At 41.2% G+C, this 23,153-nt stretch overlaps 1 protein-coding gene across 4 annotated transcripts in view; it reads right to left on the reverse strand.

Moving 5' to 3' along the window:
* The window catches only part of nphp4 (nephronophthisis 4), a 191,303-nt gene that overhangs the window by 65,840 nt on the left and 102,310 nt on the right, over positions 1-23,153 (reverse strand). For 3 of the 4 annotated variants that reach the window (XR_009768367.1, XM_061673493.1, XM_061673484.1), the window contains exons 12-15: positions 22,855-23,046; positions 20,593-20,750; positions 13,464-13,655; positions 6,455-6,642 (exon numbers count right to left, since the gene is read on the reverse strand). Coding sequence is in view for 3 of the 4 variants with exons in the window: in XM_061673493.1 (XP_061529477.1) it covers positions 6,455-6,642; positions 13,464-13,655; positions 20,593-20,750; positions 22,855-23,046 (730 nt within the window). In the remaining variant the exon portion in view is untranslated. The remainder of the gene's footprint in view (positions 1-6,454; positions 6,643-13,463; positions 13,656-20,592; positions 20,751-22,854; positions 23,047-23,153) is intronic. The other variant, XM_061673501.1, reaches the window with a different exon arrangement.

The following is a 23,153-nucleotide window of genomic DNA, read 5'->3' on the forward strand; positions in this document are numbered from 1 at the left end:
GGGGAAAAGGTATTCAACACGTCGACTGGTGTTTATTTAATACCCATTCCTCCACATAAGCAGTCTTCAAATATTGAAGGTTCTGTGGACTTCTTTTTTGGACCTTGAGTTTCAGTTCTTTCCATAGATTTTCAATTGGATTCAAGTCAGGTGATTGGCTGGGCCATTCTAGCAGCTATATTTTTTTTTCTTCGAAACCAATTGAGAGTTTCCTTGGCAGTATGTTTTGGATCATTATCCTACTGAAATGTCTACCCTCGTTTCATTTTCATCATCCTTGTAGATGGCAGCAGATTTCTGTCATAAATGTCTCGATATATCTGCCCATTCATCCTTCATTCAATAATGTGAAGTTTACCAGTACCATTTGCTGAAAAGCAGCCCCACACCATCATGTTACCACCTCCTAACTTCACTGTTGGTATGGTGTTTTTAGGGTGATGTGCAGTGCCATTTCTCCTCCAAACAAGGTGTGCCTAATGTTTGGATGCTGAGGTTTTTACAAGTGCACCTCTCCCACTTGTACGATTTGGAGATTAATTTGGAGATTCATGTTTCCATAGGCTCGGTCAATTAAATAAGTGGCTCAAAGAAGTGTGTACTGCACTAACCGTGAGTTTCATTGACAATTTCTTTACAAGACAGATCTGGCCCACCACATCATTTTATGTGGCCTGCGAAAGCAAATCAAAATTGCTAATTGTGATATATTGTAATAACGTTGAGCTATTGCAAGCATTTTGTCTTACCAATCCCCCTTTGAAAAGAAATGTACTAGTTGAAAAATGTTTTATAGGCTTCTGATTTTAAGTCTGCGATTGGCTGGCGACCGGTTCAGGGTGCATTGTTGACCTCTCATTATCCAGAGGCTCGACGATCAGACATAAACTGCACAAGACCCTCCCCCACCCATTCCCGTTAAAATACGCCATTGATGTCTTTAGACGGCATTGGCAGGGAATTAGTTAAATGCTTTTAATCATGTAAAGCACATTGAGTTACCTTGTGTATGAAATGCGCTATACAAATACATTTGCTTTGCTTTATGACATCCAAAGAGTTAAATGTTGCTCTCATACAACCAGACTATATTCTCCCAGTATTTAACTGGCTGGTCCAAATGTTGTTCAGCAAACTTTAAACAAGCTTTGAGATGTTTTTTTTTTTTCAGCAATGGGGTCTTGCGTGATGAGCGTGCATACAGACCATGGCGGCGGAGTACATTACTCACGGTTTTCCTTGTGACAACAGTACCTGCTAATTCCAGGTCTTTTTGAAGCTCTCCACAGGTGGTTCTTGGCTCTTGGACAAACCTTCTGATTATTCGTTGCAATCCACTGTTAGAAATCTTGCGAGGAGCACCTGATCGAGGCACATTTATGGTGGTATGATTGGCTTTCCACTTATGTATTATGGCCCCAACTGTGCTCACTGGAACATTCAGAAACTTAGATATGCGCCTGTAACCAATGGCATCGTTATATTTTGCAACAATTAGTTTGAGATGTTCTTGAAACAGTTCTCTGCTCTTATCCATCATGAGATCTGTCTTGACTCACACCTTGGCAATGAGAGCTTTTTGTAGGCCATCAATTAGAACTGAACCAGTTGATATTCTTTTCATGGGGCTGGATTGCTGTTTGATTAGTGACAGATTTTAGGTGTCGTCTTGGCTTTTCATGCCTTTTTGCACCTCACTTTCTTCATATCATTTCACATTTTTACACACAACTTAATTTCTGAACTCATTTGTTCTTCTTTCTTTGTATGTATGAATTACTTGGGTTGTTCCCAACATCTAGTGAAATGTTCAGGTCAATAGCACCTTTGGAAGAATATTTAGTGAGAAAAATGGTGACATGTTAAATACTTATTTCAGCCGCTGTATAGATCCTCGTTCTGCAGCAGCTGGACAGTGTAACAGTTGCCTATTTTAAAAGTCTGGATAAGCGGTACGGAAAATGGATGGATGGATATTTCTTTTAGGGTAACGAGTTAAAATAGTGATGTTAGATACAGTTGAGCAGGCTTGTTTTGTTAAAATCGATCACTGTAATGCTTTGTGACAGAAGGATGCTCGTCAGCGTTGGAGGTAAGGTTTGCAATTCATGCACATGATATCCGCCTTAATACAATTTGGGGCACTTCCTGTAGATCTCCAGTCAGTCATCCAGGTGATGGTAACCCGCAAAGGTTAAATCAAGGCAACTGGACTGTTATTGTCTGTTGAAGACATTTCAGAGAGAGGAACTCCACACCAAAAATTATGAACAGAAGAAACCTTTTGAATTAAATGTGAAATGTCTTCAACAAACAGGCACAGTTCAGTTGACTTGTTAGAACCTTTGCGGACTACTCTAATCAGCACATTTTGCACACATTGATTTATTCTTTGATTGATTGATTTTTTTTTTCGTGCGTTTGTATGTTTTTTTTATAATACAAATGTTGGAGTCACTTCATTTGTACTTTTTAGAAATAGCAGAACAAATTGGGTTCTGTACTCCTCATTGTTTTCATGCTCCATCGATCTTATTTATATTACAGTCGACGTTTGAAGTTTGGCCACAATGTTTGTCACAGAACATTGGTTGTTGTTCTTCTTTGTTTGCTAGTGTAATTTAATTTGATCAAATTTCCAATGTAAATCAATTACATCTGGAATATTTTGTTCCGAAGTCCAACCTGAGAAGCTAGCTGAGAAGCTTACATAGCAGTCCATATCTTCACTAAATTCTGCTTCTTGTTAAATACCAATAGACTCAAACGCACCAACATCAACAAGTAAAATACTTGGTCTAGTGAGGAGTGACCGGGTAAAATGATGACACATACGATGAGAGTTCGAACCTCAAAGATGGAAATCATTTTCACCAAAAGTACACAACGTTTGGGGCATTTCACCTTCAAGATATTACTCAGCTAGAAGGACAGCATCACATCATCCCCTTCCTGGCATTATTGTTTAGGTTTGGCTGACGTCTTTAGTAGTTACGAATTCCAGTTGATTTAATCTCCTCTGCTGTGATTGTACTTTCTTTTCATTTGAGCAAGGGAAAGATGTGACAGGTGCCGATATTTGAAAGAACTGTATGTAAAATCTAGAGAAGCAATAAACGGACTAACTGCTAAATCATACCCTTTAACTCTTAATCCTTCAAAAGTAAAAGGGTCGCTTCAGTTCAGCCTTTGTAAGTAAATTGGAGTAAATGCGCTCAGAGAGAGAGAATACTGTACAGTATAAGGAAGGATCTGTGTGAAAGTACACTGGGTAGTATGGTGTAGTTTGCAGCGGGAAATATTGACAGTGCCAATCCAGAGTCTCTGTATAAGAAGGCCTGTGGGGTAAGGCGGGTAAAGTTTGTGTGTTCAATATCACGCTCTGTCAGTAGCTGTAATATCTCTTCCATTTCATTAGTTGCGGCATAAATAGACATCAGTCAGTGGCCGCTTGGCTGATTGAAAAAGAAGTGGCATCGGAGAACATCGTGGAGCATCGCGGAACGCAGTTTGTACAAAATGATTGGACAACCCCGATATGGAGAGGTGTGAAATAAATCACAATGCAGCTTGCACACACACAATACACACACATCCAAAATGTGTTTTGTGTCATTTAAAGTGTCCACTTTTCTCAGATTTTTGTTGTTATTAATGCAATAGTATGAGACAAATATTTATAGTGAATTCCTGTTCATCATGGGGGATGCGCACCAGACCCGTCAGCATTAGGTGAAAATCCATATACAGTGGAACCTCGATATAAGGGACCCCTGACATAACAGATAAACGGACCGTCGGGACCGAACAACGTGTCCAAAAAAAGTTTCCATTTGTCACCTAAACTGCCGTTGACAAAGTCTGTTAATTCCAGAACTGGACACAGTTGTTTACTGCAGCTATGGCGCAATGGAGGCAGAGAATGGGACTGACATATTTCCGGGTCACAGATATACAATATGACTAGATCCAATTCCAAAAGACGTGCCTTCCGTGGCGGCCATGTTGAATGTGGGGCATGCACGTGGTGGCCATGGTGATGATGGTTATCTATATTTTATTTATTTTTTCTTTTTTTATATATATTATATATTCTATATTTTGTGCATAAAGCATTGTGCAGAGAGAGAAGGGCATGGCAGCGGTGTTAACTAAATAATACAAAAACAAGTCTCTGAAATGTGGAACATGCTATTTTTAGTGCAATTTGTCTGTGGCAATGGATTTGGAACTAGGAAACACACTAATTCCTTGTGGCTTATGAAAGCGACTCGCCTATGATGAGTACTGTACATTAACAAGGTCACCATGACCAAGCACACCGGGTACTGGTAAGTTTGGATGAAATTAAAAAACTGTATTCATTCATTTCATTTTCAAGCTTTTTTAAATTTACAATAACTTTGTACAGTACCGGGTGTTTTAGGCCATGAAAAAAATGACCCCTACCCCGAATCATTATATTGAGGTTCAAGAGTGAGTGTGTGTATGTGTGTGTGTGTGTACATGCATGCGAGCGTGCATGCGTGTCAGCCATTGGGTCCCTGCGGCCCCCACTATGTGGCCATTGTCGGGGCGCCTCGCTGGGGCCGGCGGACCGCCCTGGGTCCCTCGGCGTGGGACGTGTCCCGTCCACCGGGCTGCTCTTAGGTGGACCCCTGGGCCTGATACCGGCCCTCGATTGATTGGGTGGGGTCCTCCTTGTCCTGCATGCTTCTTCTCCTGTCCTTGTCCTGTTCTATCTTGTTCTGTCCTTTCCTCACAGGGTGTCGCACTACAGCCCCATGCAACACTCATATTTAATGTTTCACTGTTGTCGATAATGTAATGATTTACTTCTCTCATCCTGTTTAAAATTATTGCTTTGTCTTTTGTGTTTATTTCTCTCTCCCCTCTGGAAACTTTGTTCTGTTCGACTGATCAAGTCTGATTCTAAATCAACCTCAATTATAATACTAAGAAACCACAGCGGAACCTTAAAAACTCCACTGTGACACTGTGACTGTAAAACTGCTCCAGCATAAAAGGGATACAGATTTTCCATTCTGCTTGACCTAACAGCCGAGCAGGACAAAAAAAAAAACAAAAAAAAAACAACAACAAAAAAATACTGGGATAATATAGTTTGGTCTGATGAGAGCAACATTTAACTATTTAGATGCCACAATGCACAGGAGGATAAATGGCACTGCACATCACCCTAAAAACCCCATACCAACAGTGAAGTTCGGAGGTGGGATCTTGATGGTGTGGGGCTGCTTTTCAACAAATGATACTGGTAAATTTAACATTATTGAAGGAAGAGTGAATGTGCAAATGTACTGAGACATTATTGAGAAAAATCTGCTGCCATCTTCGAGAATGATGAAAATGAAACGAAGGTGGACATTTTAGCAGGATAATGATCCAAAACATACTGCCAAGGAAACACTCAATTGGTGTAAAAGAAAAAAAATAAAGCTGCTAGAATGGCCCAGACTTGCTAAAATCACCCGACTTGAATCCAATAAAAAATCTCTTGAAAGAACTGAAACTGAAGGTCCATAAAAGAAGCCCACGGAAACCTCAAGATTTGAAGACTGCTTGTGTGGAGGAATGGGCCAAAATCACACCATAGCAATGCAAGCGACTAGTTTCTCCATACAGGAGGCGTCTTGAAGCTGTCATTGCAAAGAAAGGCTTTTGTACAAAGTATTAAATAAATACCAGTTGGCGTATTCAATACTTTTTCCTTGTGTCCTTTCACACTATTACACATAATTTATTGTCTGATCTTATTTGCTCTACTTTCTTTGTAGGTATGGATTACCTGGGTTGTTCCCAACATCTGGTGAAAATTCCATGTCAATAGCACTTTTGGAAATGTATTTCGTGAGAAGAATTGTGACGTGTTAAATACTTATATCAGCCGCTGTGTGTGTGTGTGTGTGTGTGTGTGTATTCAACTTATTAAAACACACTTTAATGACCATGACATGACCATATTTTAACAGAAAACAATTGCAAGAATTAAATGTATAGAAAATACTTTCTGTATTGTAGCATTTGTCTTAGATAGGTGCCCTTAAGAGGCATCGCCTAGTGCGGTGACATGCCGAGCTGGGGGAGGAGGGCTGGTTGTTTCAAGTTATGGGGAGTCTGCATGTAAGTGTCACAGCATAAACTGTTGCCAACAACATGACCGGCAAATTTCTACAAGTGGGCATTTGTTTTTAGCAATTTTGTGTGCATTGAAGACGTGTATTTTGTTTTGTTTTACCTTGTCTTGTTTTTGTTGTTATCAGTTCTGAGTTAACTTTAAATTTTACCAATGTATGATTTTTATTTCTCACTGCCCATGATTCGACATAGTGTTGAACTGAACGAAATCTACAAACAATGCATTTTTGAACAAACTAAAGACTCCAAGAGAAGGCAACACCATCCATGAGAAAATCAAAAAGTTAATCATTACCCGAGTTGAGAGTGCCATCATTGTTGATGGAGCTTAGAACACAAGGAAGCAGCTCGCTTGCTTTCTGCTTCACCCTGTCACTGTTCAGTAGTCGAAGTTGCTGCGATGTGACAGGTGGAAAACGGTAGAACTGGAAGGTGAAGTAGATGTTGAGAGGATATTCAGGACCGATCCCCACCACTGGCATTCTGATAAAAAGTAACAAAATCAATGAGCGCAACAAAGTGGACATCACAAGAAAGAGACTGAAATACATACAGTGGGGCAAAAAACTATTTAGTCAGCCACCAATTTGGCAAGTTCTCCCACTTAAAAAGATGAGAGAGGCCTGTATTTGTATCATGGGTATACCTCACCTATGAGAGACAAAATGAGGAAAAAAAATCCAGAAAAACACATTGTCTGATTTTTAAAGAATTTATTAGCAAATTATGGTGGAAAATAAGTATTTGGTCACCTACAGACAAGCAAGATTTCTGGCTCGCACAGAGCTGTAACTTCTTGAAGAAGCTCCTCTGTCCTCCACTCGTTACCTGTATTAATGGCACCTGTTTGAACTTGTTATCAGTATAAAAGACTCAGAGTCAGACTCCAAACTCCACTGTGGCCAAGACCAAATAGCTGTCAAAGCACACCAGAACCAAAATTGTAGACCAGCACAAGGCTGGGAAGACTGAATCTGAAATAGGTAAGCAGGTTGGTGTGAAGAAATCAACTGTGGGAGCAATTATTTGAAAATGGAAGACATATAAAACCACTGATGATCTCCCTCGATCTGGGCGAGACCAAAGTTGATGACTCCGTGGCATCAAAATGATCACAAGAACGGTGAGCAAAAATCCCATAAGCACATGGGGGGGACCAAGTGAATGACCTGCAGAGAGCTAGGACCAAAGTAACAAAGGTGACCAATCAGTAACACACTACGCCGCCTGGGACTCAAATCCTGGAGTGCCAGACGTGCCCCCCTGCTTAAGCCAGTACATGTCCAGGCCCGTCTGAAGTTTGCTAGAGATTATTTGGATAATCCAGAAGAGGATTGGGAATATGGAATGAATATCGTCTAATGAAACCAAAATAGAACTTTTTGGTAAAAACTCATCTTGTTGTGTTTGGAGGAGAAAGAATGCTGAGTTGCATCCAAAGAACACCCTACCTACTGTGAAGCATGGGGGTGGAAACATCATGCTTTGGGGATGTTTTTCTGCAAAGGGGCCAGGACGACTGATCCGTGTGAAGGAAAGAATGAATGGGGCCATGTATCGTGAGATTTTGAGTAAAAACCTCCTTCCATCAGCAAGGGCATTGAAGATGAAACGTGGCTGGGTCTTTCAGCATGACAATGACCCCAAACACACCTCCCGGGCAACAAAGGAGTGGCTTTGTAAGAAGCATTTCAAGGTCCTGGAGTGGCCTAGCCAGTCTCGAGATCCATAGAAAATCTTTGGAGGGAGTTGAAAGACTGTGTTGCCCAGCGACAGCCCCAACACATCACTACTCGAGAGGACATCTACATAGAGAAAGGGGCCAAAAAAACAGCAACAGCGAGAGAAAACCGCGCAAAAAGTTCATATGTAAATCATATGTTCAGTTAGGAACTATTACATTAGAAATTGACTAATTTCAGCAACATGTCATAGTGCCCGTGGTAGCTCTGTACAAATGTAAATACCTTTGATGTGAATGTTCTACAACCCCAATTCCAATGAAGTTGGGATGTTGTGTTAAACATAAATAAAAACAGAATACAATGATTTGCAAATCATGTTCAACCTATATTTAATTGAATACACTACAAAGACAATATATTTAATGTTCTAACTGATCAACTTTATTGTTTTTAGCAAATATTCATTAACTTAGAACTTTATGGCTTCAACACATTCCAAAAAAGCTGGGACAGTCCCATGTTTACCACCGTGTTATATCACCTTTTCTTTTAACAACATTCAATAAACTTTTGGGAACTGAGGACACTAATTGTTGAAGCTTTGTAGGTGGAATTCTTTCCCATTCTTGCTTGATGTACAGCTTCAGCTGTTCAACAGTCCGGGGTCTCCGTTGTCGTATTTTACGCTTCATAATGCGCCACACATTTTCAATGGGAGACAGGTCTGGGCTGCAGGTAGGCCAGTCTAGTACCCGCACTATTTTACTACGAAGCCACGCTGTTGTAACATGTGCAGAATGTGGTTTGGCATTGCCTTGCTGAAATAAGCAGGGGCATCCATGAAAAAGACGTTGCTTGGATGGCAGCATATGTTTCTCCCAAACCTGTATGTACCTTTCAGCATTAATGGTGGCCTTCACAGATCTGTAAGTTACCCACTGCCATTGGCACTAACACAACCCCATACCATCACAGATGCTGTCTTTTGAACTTTGCGTCCATAACAGTCCGGATGGTTGTTTTCCTCTTTGGCCTGGAGGACACGACGTCCACAATTTCCAAAACCAATTTGAAATGCGGAATCGTCGGACCACAGAACACTTTTCCACTTTGCATCAGTCCATCTTAGAAGAGCTCGGACCCAGAGAAGCCAGCGGCGTTTGTGGGTGTTGTTGATAAATGGCTTTTGCTTTGCATAGTAGAGGTTTCGAATTGCACTTACAGATGTAGCACCGAACTGTATTTACTGACATTGGTTTTCTGAAGTGTTCCTGAGCCCATGTGGTGATATCCTTTCCACATTGATGTCGTTTTTTTGATGCAGTGCCGCCTGAGGGATCGAAGGTCACGGGCATTCAATGTTGGTTTTCGGTCTTGCCGCTTACATGCAGTGATTTCTCCAGATTCTCTGAACTTTTTGATGATATTATGGACCGTAAATGATGAAATCCCTAAATTCCTTGCAATTGTATGTTGAGGAACATTGTCCTTAAACTGTGCGACTATTTTCTCACGCACTTGTTCACAAAGAGGTGAAGCTCGCCCCATCTTTGCTTGTGAATGACTGAGCAATTCAGGGAAGCTCCTTTTATACCCAATCATGGAACCCACCTGTGCCCAATTAGCCTGTTCATCTGTGTAATGTTCCAAACAGGTGTTTGATGAGCGTTCCTCAACTTTTTCAGTCTTTTTTGCCACCTATCCTAGCTTTTTTGGAACATGTTGCAGCCATAAAATTCTAGGTTAATTATTATTTGCTAAAAAACAATAAAGTTTATCAGTTTGAACATTAAATATATTCTCTTTGTGGTGTATTCAATTAAATATAGGTTGAACACAATTTTCAAATCATTGTATTCTGTTTTTATTTATGTTTAACACAGGGGTGCCCAAACTTTTTGGCTCAGGGGCCACATTGCCGTAAAAAAATTGTCATGCGGGCCAGCATTAATTTTACATGCTACCGACGAGGGGAATGCTTTTTTGTATTTTTATTTTACTTTGTTTTACTATGCTGTCTGCTGCTAGGCAGATCTTATAACTGCCTAACCTGGATAAAAGAAGGTTAAAATAAAAATTTATGAAATGCAAAATAAAGTATTTTTATGAAATTTGACTCAAACTCAAACTTTATTCATCAGAATCAACAAACAACATGTTTGCATTAATGTGAAGGGTGATACCGAGATCTCGACTGCAGTAAATGGGGCAGGTCTGGCTCAAAAGAGGTGGTTTTAATGCGCAAGATGTCACGCAGGTGGGAGTCACTTAGTCTTGTCCTCACGCTGTTCTTATTCATGTTCATGACTGAGAATGTCTTCTCACACAAGTATGTCGAGCCAAACAAGCTCAACATTTTCTTAGCAAATGTACGAATCTCTTGGAACCTGTCTTTATCCAGCTGCTGGTAAAAGTTGACAAGAGGGAGTTGTTGGTACCGGCTGCGACACTCTGTGTCACACTGCAGCTCAATGAGTTCCAACTGCAGGTGGGCTGGAACATCAACGGTTTGGCACATAGAACTTTTTGGTGAATAATACAATGGAGTTTTATAGCTTTACCTCCTTCTCCGCTTACTTTGTGACACACTAGGGTTGATAATCCACTGTGCTCGCCAACCATGGCAGGTACGCCATCCGTAATAATCCCCGTGATTTTATTCCACTTTAATTTTATGTCATGTACGGCGGAACAAACAGAAGCAAATAAATCTTTCCCTCTTGTTTGGTCCTTAAGGCTCTGGAGGTCAAGTAGCTCTTCACGCACGTTCATTTCATTGTCCACTCCTCTAAAAAAATCAGTAACTGAGCGCTGTCGGATGCATCCGTGCTTTCGTCACAGGCTCACGAAAAAAAATTCTAACTCCACTCCTTTTGCGTCCAACTGTCTCTTAATATCAGAAGAAACTTCTTCGCTCCTTCGTGACACAGTGCTACGAGCCAGGAAAACATTGGCAAACTGTTGCTTTTTCTCAGGACAAATGTTCTCCACCATTTTCATCACACAGTCTTTAATAAATTCACCCTCAGTAAAAGGTTTGCGGTGCTTGGCAATCAGCGTTGCCACCTCATAGCTTGCCTTTGTTGTATTTTCATTTGACTCACTGGCTCTTGTGAAAAAGTGTTGCTGTGCCGTTAAACCAGCTTCCAGTTGCTTCAATCTTTCACTGCGTTCGTTCCCAGTTAGCTTGTCGTAATTAGCATGTTCCGTCTGGTCGTGCCTCTTTATATTGAACTCCTTGAACACAGCCACAGTCTCTTGGCAAATTAGGCAGACGCAGTTGTTTCTAAACTCAGTGAAAAAATATTCAGACTTCCATTTGTCCTGGAAACGTCGGCCCTCGCTATCAACTTTCCTTTTCTTACTTCCAGTTGCCATTTTAGAAATGGGCAAAAAACAGATCATGTGCAAAACGGCCCCGCGAGAGTTCAGCCACAAGTTTACTGCCATCCTGTGGTGAAATATAAAATTGCGCGTGTATTTTGTACTGCCGGGCCACATATTATTGGTTTTATGACAGAGGCTTCGGGCCAGTGGAAATATGAACACGGGCCGGATTTAGCCCGGGGGCCGGACTTTGGGCATGTCTGGTTTAACACAACGTCCCAACTTCAGTTGAATTGGGGTTGTAATAAATCAGCAAAAAAAAATGTTCTGTCAATATGGGGTGCTGTGTGTACATTAATGAAAAAAAATTACTTAAATGATTTTAACAAATGGCTGTAGTACAACAAAGAGTGAAAAATGTAAGGGGGTATGAACACTTTCCGTACCCACTGTACATTTAACTGAAAACAAGGCTCATGTATTATAAGCGCTAATGTATGGAATGTCATGGCGGAATGATGAACAACAACAAAGAATGGGCTTATTAAACTGCTGACATTGCGCACAATAAGAGAGAAGGACAGAGTAGTGCTCGTGGTGTGTTCAGCACGCATCTTCCACTGTCACCGAGAGGGCGCCGGCTCCGGGCCTTTGTGACGGCTTGCTGACAGAGGCTGGGCTGACAGGAAATGTGTTTTTGCGAGAATTGTGAGCATATGTGTGGATGCGGTGTATGAGCAAGCAGCTGACGTGTGAGTAGAGGATGACTGACAGAACTTAACGCCTGAGTGCGTCTGTATCTTGGCCGCAGCTCAGCAGGGGAGGCGGAGAAAAAGAGAAACTCGGCAGCCGGCAGATTTTTTTTCCCCCTTGAATGCAACTGAAAAATGCAAGGACCAACAGAGTGCATGGACAGAAGTATAAAAAATGAAATATTTTCTCTACTGTATTTTCAAACTATAGAGGTATCCAATAAAGAAAATCATCATCAGGTTTTCATTAATCTGTTTCATTTAGTTTTGGTCTTTTTATTGAATAAATGCACACTAATTAATCTCTAAGTACTCTCCTTTAAATCGCCAGTGACTCAATAATACTATGAAGTATTCGTAAAATTATGAATTTAAAAAACATCACAGTTACAGGATTTATGTTACAAGACAAAACTTGGAAGTTAAAGACGTTACAGTTGGAATATTACAAATATGTCATGTTGTCAAGTGTCAAAATTTTAAGGCCCAATCTAAAAACAGTATTTTTTGAGGCCGATGCCGATTGCAATATTTGGCAGAAAAAAATTCTAATAATCAATTAATCGGCTGATTAACTTAAGAAATATCAAATGAATATAAACTATTGTCCCCTTAATGCTTATAATACAAAAACATGAATTAGAGGCAGAACATTTGACTGTTTTACAATACATTGTTCTTTAATATTTGTTTAATTTCACAACAGAGAGGAATGTTCCAGTACAAATACATTTAAAAAAAGCATGAACGGATGAATTTATCTGTAGATTTTTAATCTTTAGATTTAAGCCATAAATATAGCAATGAAATAAGTGAAGTTACTGGCAAAACATTACACATGATGCCCTTTAAATGGTAAATCCCATTTCTTCTACTCAATTATTTTATTTGCCATGAGTGATGACTGAAAAACCAGAGCCGCCTTTCTCAAATGTCAAAACGTCTTCTTAGAAAGAGTTGCATTTGAAATATAAGACGTATAGAGAGAGTATAACTGAAACGGGAGCCAATGTTTTTGTGTGTGTATTTGTTATGCTGATTGTTTATTGTTTTGTCATGTTGTTTGTTTGAATTGCATTATCTCTGTCTTTTATTGTAATGTGCAAAAATAAAAAAAACAGTAATAATAACAATATCGGCCGATAAACTCGGCTGGCCAATTAATCTGTCGGGCCCTTCAAAATTTGCCATAAAAAAGTAAAAGTAAAAAGTGTGAAGAAGGTGTCCTTCCCTTGAGACTTGGGCAATATCACAATTATTTTTCTAAAAACACTTCAGGTTAGATGATCGAACAAAGTATGTCAGTTCAGTAGGTCTCACTCAGGAACCGACAAACGTTTACACAATCACATTATTTACACAATCACATTATCTCCCGTGATACTGATGATGGTGTTAATGTGACAAAACATTGACTATTTTATTGTGATTAAACTAACGTGTAACTTGTAAATATCCTGAAAAAAATAAAATAGCATGTCCGCAAGACACAATACGCTGTTATAAATAATATTTATAATGATGGGACTGTACACTTTACCTTGTAAATGCTAGGAACTGGAAAACCAGAAGATTCTCTTGCAGAGGATCTATTTCTTCACGGTGCAGATCAAAGGGCACTGGCTCTGTGGGGTCTAAGACGTCTGCCACCTGGCCTTTCAAGTCCACAATGTTGGGGAAGCCAGCAGAGTAGAGGTGGGCCAATGAGCTCCTGGAACTGACTGTGGACAAACTGGAGGTGAAGCATTACATTAGACTGAGAAGGGTTCAACGTGAGAATGAGACAAGCACAGGTGACCAAGGTTTTTGTGTAACAGAAAACCTGCAGTAGATGTTGTTACAAAGGATCTTACAAATACTGTATGTTTACTGTCTGCTGCACTGATCTCAGTCAGATGATTTGCGGTAGCATATTGCCCCTCCAATGCTCAGCCCTCCTCGCTTCAGTTTGGCCCGATTCTTGGTTCTCTTCAAACTTCGACCCCATTGAAAACATCAGTCGGAACAAGACACACTAACATTGAAACACATTTTATTCAAGATGGACACTGCGGGCAGAAAGAAAATAGACTGCTGCAGCTAAGTGGAGACATTGGAGTTAAGGGATAGCAACAGGCTACGTTGGCATCTGTGTTTATTTCTAGCTGCGCATCCTCAAAACAATGACGTGGCAACGCCAAATTTGCTCAGATGTCTCACACACACATGGCTTGTAAACTTGGGCTGCTTGGAACCCCGACTGACCAGTTACTAGGAGGTAGGTCAAGGAGCTTTATTGTCAATTCTTCAATATGCGTAACACATACAGAGGGTTGAAATTACGGTACTCAAGGGCCCGCGGTGCTACAAAGACGGAGCAAATAATGTCAATATAAAAAGCTAAATAAAACTATGGTATATACAGTATAAAAAGTATTAATTGAATGTGCAATATCAAACATCAGGTGACGTGTGCAACATAGTAAAGGCAAAACCCCAATGCTGCTAAAGTCACTGGTGAGACCATGACACGCCATTAAAAGATGACACCCAGGACCCCAGTCTCGGGCTACCGCCGCTCTCCCCGCCAAGGTAGACACCTGGTTTTGCACCAGACCGCTAAATTAATTAACTTCCAATACCAGCCAGCCCGGAGAGCCTCACCAACAAAGGCGTCTCCGCCCTGCTGTGTACCGCGCCACTTGCCACTGGACAATGGACGAGATACTCGCGACACCCACAGGTGGCAGAACGCTGCTGCAAACGCGCCTTTACGAGCCACAGTCGTCACTGGACTTGACTGGGATCTAATATTTTAAGAACTTTACATGAAGGCCACTAGTGACTGTATTTCTGCAAACTTGAATGTCTGATGTCGAATCTGTTGTAAACTGAACCAGATGAAATGTTTCACTCCACACCACACAAATGCCACATTGTAAATATATGTTCTCAACAATCACATACCACTTGAAACATTCGTTACAGGGATTAAAGAGGATGGGCGTGCAACAATGCAAAGCGGCAAAATGGTCTCGTTATCTTAAATCCAATAATTAATATTTTATTCCACAGGTTTTAAACCACAAATGATACTAAGATAAAATGTAATTCTTGAGGCGCGGTCTGCCTTCCATTTGGTCAAAAGCGGCCAGCCTCGCTCTCTGAAGTAGATAAAAAGTTCGAAGCTCCTTTGTCTCTTCTCTCTCTCTCACTCTCTCGTTGTTCCACCTGCCGAAGGACTGGCCTGTCCTCGCTCGGGGAGCCTCCAACCTCTCACCACGAGGTGGCGGAGACTGGTAGTGGCAGACGCCGAAGGTCCCTGCCGCGCTGCCAAGCATGGACCGCAGAAGGCACCTGCCAACTCCCCAACGCTACCTTTTTGGGTGTGGGGCAGTTTACGGACAAGGCTCCGTTGGGAAGTAATTGCGGTGCGAGTTCTCCCCGACCGCGTGGCAAGCACTGACCCAAACTGCACTTGAAGTACATCGTTTTCTCTTTCCTTCCTTTTTCTTCAAACCATCCCTCGTGAGCGCTCTTGCCAACCCCGGAAGGTCGACCCGCCTGCCTGAATTGGTTAACACATGTAAACATTGTGGTCTACGAAAGTACAGATTAGTGCATATTTGGGTTTTAAAGGAATTCCAGCAATACGCATTGTCATCCCATGCTCACTCCCAACCCCACAACCCAAGTCATTTTACTTTGCCAATGTTCGTCTGTCCTTTCTTTGTTTCGTGTTTTTTTTTTCCTATGTTGTTTCCCTTTAGATTCCCCATGTTAGATCTCATTACATTTTTCATAAAATTTACCACGTGCATTGTTCTGTGTGTTTGGGTTCGAGGAAAGAAACCTTTGGCCGTCTAGAACTCTTCAGAAAGTTTCAGAAAGTGTAGCAGCCTTCAGATTACGAGACTGATAAAAAGGTTTCTCATCACTTTCCCTAAATTTCATCCACATAGAAAGTGACGTGGTGCCCCTTTTACGAGATAAAATAGCTTGATTTATAACGCTGTAATTTAAAATTACGCTAAACCGGAAGTAACGCAGGCGTCGCTTCCAGCTCATTCTTTTCTCCTAAATTAATTCAATTTTTATTTAACCCGTATATGCTACACATTCATAACTTCTACTGTCAACAGTGACACCCAATACAGGTACACAGATGGCTGGCTAAAATGTGAGGACACAATGACAACGATGAATGCTAATGCTTTGGATAATGTTTGGGCTTATCATAAAAACTTTGTCTGCGCTCAGTTGGTAAACAGATGATCCCCACGGTGCTACAGGACGAAGCCTTGCTCAAACTAATCAAACTAATTATGGTGACAAGAGTGAGGTGATGTGTTGTTTTTTCTCTCTCTCTGATGTGGCTTCAATATCATACATCTGCCACCCAGTCATTCTTTTTTTTCCCCATTTAAACTCTTATTTATACTCAATATACACTTTGCGGTGTATATTACTACAATATTGTACAGAGCAGCTAGGGCAGAGACATGTACCAGCGTCACACGTCTATTTCCAATTCCTCCTATTTCACCCCTTTGACATCACTGGTACTGTTCTGTCATGGCCTCAGTAAAACATAAAAAAATCCAACGAAAACGCCAAATAAACTTGTGGAGTTAAATTTTTCGATGCTTACTGTGCTGAAGTCTCATGTGTACCTCATAATTTTTGCGCTAATGTTTTTACTTACATTTACCATGACAGAAGTTTCCACTTCAACAAGGTCATATTCATTCATTTTCAGGTTACTGTAATTTTAATCTCAAATGAACAAAGGCAAGAAAATCAACAACAACAAAAATTATGCCGCAGCACAGTGGCCGACTGGCTAGCATGTCTGTTTCGGGGTTGGACTCTCGGCTCCAGCCTTCCTGTGTGAAGTTTGCATGTGCTCCCCAAGCTTGTGTTGGCTTTCTACGGGTTTGGCATGAGAAGAGTTCAGTGAGGCCATGGAGAACGACTTCTGACTGGCTTTGAAGAAATTATGGTCCACCATCCGGCGTCTCAGGAGAGGGGAAGCAGTGCGCCGTCAACACTGTGTATAGTGTGTATACACCGACTCACAACCGGGAAGGTTGTGAGTCGGTGGGCCAAATACTTCAATGACCTCCTCAATTCCACCAACATGCCTTCCTACGAGGAAGCAGAGTCTAGGGACGCTGAAGTGGGCTCTCCTATCTCTGACGTTAAGGTCACAGAGGTGGTTAAGAAGTTCCAGCCTTGGGGATGGTTGATATCTGCCCGGAGTTCCTCGATGTTGTGTGGCTGTCCTGGTTGAAACACCTCTGCAAGATCGCATGGACATTGGGGACAGTGCCTCTGGATTGGTAGATCGGGGTGCTGGTCCCCCTTTTTATGAAGGGGGGCCATAGGATGTGTTCCAACTACAAGGGCATCACACTCCTCAGCCTCTCCGGTAAGGTCTGTTCAGGCGTTCTGGAGAGGACGGTATGTCTGGAGGTCAAATCTCAGATTCAGGAGAAGCAATGTGGCCAAGGCTGCCCTTTGTTACCGATTCTTTTCATTACCTTTATGGACAGAATTTCTAGGCGCACCCAAGGCATTGAGGGGCTTTGGTGACCTCAGCATTGCATCTCTCAGATGATGTGGTTCCGATGGCTTCATCAAGCTGCGATCTTCAACTCTCGCTGGAGCGGTTCGAGTGTGAAGCGGTTGGGAGGAAAATTAGCACCTCCAAATCTGAGCCCATGGTCCTCGGTCGGAAAAGGGTGGAGTCCCCTCTCGCAGTTGAGGAAGACATCCTGCCCCAAGTGGAGGCATTGAAGAATCTCAGGGTCTTGTTCACGAGTGAGGGAAGAATGGCACGGGAGATTGAGAAGCAGATCGGTGCAGTGTCTGCAGTGATGCAAACTCTGTATCGGTCTGTCTTGGTAAAGGCGGCACTGAGCTGAAAGGCGAAACTCTCGATTAACTGGTTGATCAATGTTCCAACCCTCACCTATGGTTATGACCTATGGGTTGTGACTGAAAGAACAAGATTCAGATACAAGCTCCTTTTCTACCCAATCATGGCACCCACCTGTTCCCAATTAGCCTGTTCACCTGTGGGATGTTACAAACAGATGTTTGGTGAGCATTCCTCAACTTTCTCCGTCTTTTTTGCCACCTGTCCCAGCTTTTTTGGAACGTGTTGCAGCCATAACATTATACGTTGATGATTATTTGCTAAAAACAATCAAGTTTATCAGTTTGAACATTAAATATATTGTATTTGTAGTGTATTCAATTAAATATAGTTTGAACATGATTTGCAAATAATTGTATTCATTTTTATTTATGTTTAACAGAACCTCCGAACTTCATTGGAATTGGGGTTGTAAAAAATATATACGTGTATTGGTAATACAAGATATAAAGATGATAAACTGATGTGGTGTGTATGTCCAACTTCCATTCGTACTTTTTAAAGCTCAGCCAGCCAAAAAGTGTCTGCGCGCATGTGCTAGTGCTTAGTCACCACTGTCCTATCAGCCTGTAGCACTGACAGAAAGCAGTGTAAGCCAGACACTATCTGTCTTGTGACTGGCAGTCCACCCAGTGCCCCTTTTGATAAGGAGACTTTACAAAATGTGGTCAGGGACAGAGAGGAAGAGTAAACGTATAAGCATGAAACACATTTTAAAAAAGGCAATATATGGGTGTATGTAGCACTAAGGTGTCAAACTGGTGGCCCGGGGGCCAGATCCGGCCCACCACATCATTTTATGTGGCCCGCGAAAGCAAATCAAAATTGCTCATTGTGTTCTGGTGTAATACCAATGAGATATTTGCAAGCATTTGTTTTGGTGACCAATCCCCCTTTGAAAAAAAAATGTAATTGTTGAAAAACATGCTTTTATAGGCTTCTGATTTCAAAACTGTTTATTCATCAATGTGTTCCATACACTGTATATAATTGCAGTATATGAGGTAATCTTTCATTTATATGTGTTTTGTTGGAAAATTCATGTCAGAAAAAGATTTCCCAAAACAGGGTTCACAGTCATAGCGGCCCTCCGAGGGAAGTCATGCATATGATGTGGCCCGTGACAAAAAGGAGTTTGACACCCCTGCACTAAGGGGTAATTTACTACAAAAGGCACACAGATTATGATTACAAACATAACACATTTTAGGATCAATTGGCAACAATTAATACAAAACATGGATGATGGGTTTTCTATTTGCCTAGGTCTTGATTGAATCAGATTCAAGTGGTTGTAATGCATAATTTTATGTGTTGCTAGGTCTTGATTGAATCAGATTCAAGTGGTTGTTATGCATAATTGTATGTGTCAATTAGGGGTTGGGGCACCACGGTGAGGTAATGGTTACCACATCTGCCTCAGAGTTGAGAGGTCCCAGATTTGAATCTAAGCTAAGGTTGGAGATTGCTTGTTGCTTACGTGGGTTTTCTGTGGGTACTCTGGCTTTCTTCCATATTACCAAATGACTTCACACTTCTGAATTGTCCTTAATTGTCTAGAGGTGTGGATGTGAGAGTGAATGGTTGTCTATGTGCGCCTTGTGATTGGTTAGTGACAAGTTCAGTCTACTTCGCAACCTGCCTAAAGTCACCTGGGTTAGGCTCCAATTCACCCATGACCCTATGAGCACAAGCGCTATAGAAAATAGATGGATAAATTAGAGATCTGTTGTGGTGGTGACCAGTAGTAGCGGTTTTGCATTAGGGATAAGTGGCACTAAAAGTGGCTAAAGCACTTTATATTCAATACAGGGTAGGGATTCCATTGAAAAATTCTGCATATATGAAACGTGTAACTAATAGTAATTCGTAATTCTGTCTCATTGTCTCCTGTCCTTTCTTTGCTCTATGGGACAGCGGAGCCATCTGACACAGCTACCATGAAAACAACAAAGTGGGCGAAACGAGCCTTGGTCCTGATTATAAGAATAAAACTCTCTTTTTTGACACAAAATCTATTATTTACATGATGATTTTGGGAAACATGAAAAAACTATTCTCTTAAACTGGCTAGCATTTCTGTTACAGAGCCCTTTTGTCTGTGTGGTTTACTAGATTGCCATTGGAAGTAAAAAGAGACAAAAATAAGCATGTTATTATTCATAATATTAAAAAACAGTACTTTACTCTAGTGCCCCACTGTTTTGATACTGAATATGACAAAATCCTCCGAGTGTATACAGTGGACTACTGCATATTTGCAGTTTGGCACCCGCGGATTCACCGATACCCGGATTTAGCTTCCAATATTTTTCCCAATTTGTAATCAATAAAAAAAAAATTAAAATAAAAAAAAAAAAAATTTTTTTTTAAAAAGAACAAAAAAATATTTTTAAAAGTACTAACCCCGAAGATGCTTATTGGCAGTGCATCTACGCTTATTCAACCATTTTTGGGGTTAAAAGAAAAACTAATTTCAACACAATCATAATGGGTGTCAATTTTTTCGTGGATTTCCACTATTTGCCATCCGGTCCCTATTCCCTGCAAATAGCAGGGGTCCACTATATTAAGTATTCATTGAATCCATATATCTTGCATTTATACTGTATGTTTGTAAATGATTGCATGCGCTTGTGTGGTTGCTTTGCAGACTTTAAATGATATATAATTACCTCCATGTGAATTTAGACGACATCATCATTTTATTGATTATGATTGTTTTAATTTGTTTTATTTGATTACACACCTTGGTGCAGTCATGCCCACAGTGATGACGGGTGCATGGACGGGCATGAACGGGAGCTCCAGAAGTTGGTCTTCTTCGTGGTTAGGTGAATGCGTCCCATCCCTTACTGGCTGATGGTCCATCTCAAGGTGTGCGATACTGCTGACAGCTGGGTGGGGCTAAAGAGAAGAGTTGTGTAATGATGCAGTTAAATTAACGTTAACGTTAAATTAAATCTGACAGTGTCACAACTAAGCATCACCATTTTGTTTGCAACGTGCACATTTTGATACAACTCTATATTGAATCTCATTAGATCGTGCAGGTGTGCCGAATGTAGTGTCCGCTGGGTCTAGATGCCTAATGCCTGTGGGTGAACATGGTCCAATTAAGCAGAGACAAGGCAGCTTTCAGAGGCAAAGTGCTGATACTGTGCTACACATACCTAAAATTGGGGGAGCAGGTTAGCCTTGCTTCATTTCTAGAAATTATTCAGTAATTAAACACAGACCAATCTAGCTGATGTCTTCATTTCTGTGTTCCCCTGGCTGCAGTGATGATACTCCTCAGGTCCATAAAGCTGGTTAGCAGCTATACCCAGTTAGCAACATTCACGAATATATTTCCATTACCATGTGTTTGGTGTAAGCGGAGGTGGGTAGTAACGCGCTACATTTACTCCGTTACATTTACTCAAGTAACATTTTCGATAAACTGTACTTGTCAGAGTACTTTAAGTGCACTGTATTTTTTTAGTTTTACTTGAGGATTTATGTGACGAAGGATCGATACTTTTACTCCGTTACAATGATTGACATGCCGTTTGCTACTTTTATTTATCCAGTCATGCGTGCACATCTTTTTTTAGACTCCATCTTCGATTTCCACATAGGGTGCATGTTGCGCCAAGCAAACGTGAACGATAATGTCGTTTGACTCCAATTCACCAATCAGATGACACAAGGCCTGACCACGCATGTAGCCTTCGCGAGCCAATAAAAATGATCCATTTTGGGAAATAAAAAGAGCCGCGCAAGTGTTTACAGATCAAAAAACAACAGCTTGTTATACCCAAACTTGGATATTTCAGCCCACTTCTAACTTGAGAAAATACCTTGCGGTAAGTTGCAGATGTTTTTGCTGTTGTTTTGGCAGTGGATGTGGCAAAATTAGCACAAACACACACACACACACACACACACACACACACACAATCACTAAGTCTGGTGAGCAAACAGCTTCTTCATGACGTCATTTAAGTGACTAAGCAAATCATGTTCCAATGCATGTGGTGTTTTTTTGGCAGTTAAAATTTTAAATTGTGGCAGGTGTATGCCGATTCCCATATATTATTATTTTTTTAATTGATATTCATGCTCTTCTAAAAAAAAAAGAAAAAAAATCAGAAGTTACACACAAATTACTCTTTAGTTGAGTAGTTTTTTTTTCATCGAGGACTTTCTTACTTTTCCATCCATCCATTTTCTGAGGCGCTTCTCGTCACTACGGTCACGGGCGTGCTGGAGCCTATCCCAGCTGTCATCGGGCAGGAGGCGGGGTACACCCTCAACTGGTTGCCAGCCAATCGCAGGGCACATACAAACAAACAACCATTCGCACTCACAGTCACACCTACGGGCAATTCAGAGTCTCCAATTAATGCATGTTTTTGGGATGTGGGAGGAAACCGAAGTGCCCGGGGAAAACCCACGCAGGCACGGGGAGAACATGCAAACCCCACACAGTCGGGGCCGGGGATGGAACCCGGCCGGGTCCTCAGAATTGTGAGGCTGACGCTCTAACCAGTCGGCCACCGTGCCGCCCCTTTCTTACTTTTACTCAAGTAAATATTTGGATGACTACTTTTTACTAACAGTACTCTTACTGGAGTACAATATGTGGCTACTCTACCCACCTCTGGTTGTAAGTAGTTTCAAGACAAATTGTTTAATGCATGACCCGGTGTCATGATTTACAGAAAAAGGCTCAAAACTTTGACAGATGAGAGGTAATACAGAAATGTATCTCAAAAACGCAGAAAAAAAAAAAGATGAAAGGTGAAATCTGCTGCACATAGCATCTTCAGTATTTCCATAGGCAAAGAATGGTTTGGGGCTAAAGTTTAGTTTTGCATGTTTATTCAGTACAAGTGGAGCACTGTAAAGATGCATATTTGAACTCAGTGACTGACTGCCAGTGTATACTTTTATTAAAATGATTACGCAGCATGCTGTGTGTTTTGCACACACAGCGTTGGTGTGCGCTCTGTTTATGTGAATTTACCTCAGCGTGTTTGTTTTTTGTGCATCTCTGAGCGCACAGGGAAGGAGATATTGCGACATGTGATGGCTGTTGGGCTGGCGCCGTTAGGGAAGAATGGAGAAGAGAAGGAAACGACTGTTGCCACGGTAACCCTGAGCTGGAGTGGCTGATGGGTGGGTAGCATGAAGTAGCTGTCAGCTGAGACAGTGAGAGCTGAAGGAAAACACAGGTGAATAGTTATCATCATGTTATGCTGGTTTTATACCTTCTGATTGTGTTATGATCATGTTATGAATAACGTGGTCTAGCTTGTACTTCAA

The sequence above is a fragment of the Phycodurus eques genome, chromosome 1 (assembly GCF_024500275.1).
Source record: "Phycodurus eques isolate BA_2022a chromosome 1, UOR_Pequ_1.1, whole genome shotgun sequence".
NCBI lineage: Eukaryota > Metazoa > Chordata > Actinopteri > Syngnathiformes > Syngnathidae > Phycodurus > Phycodurus eques.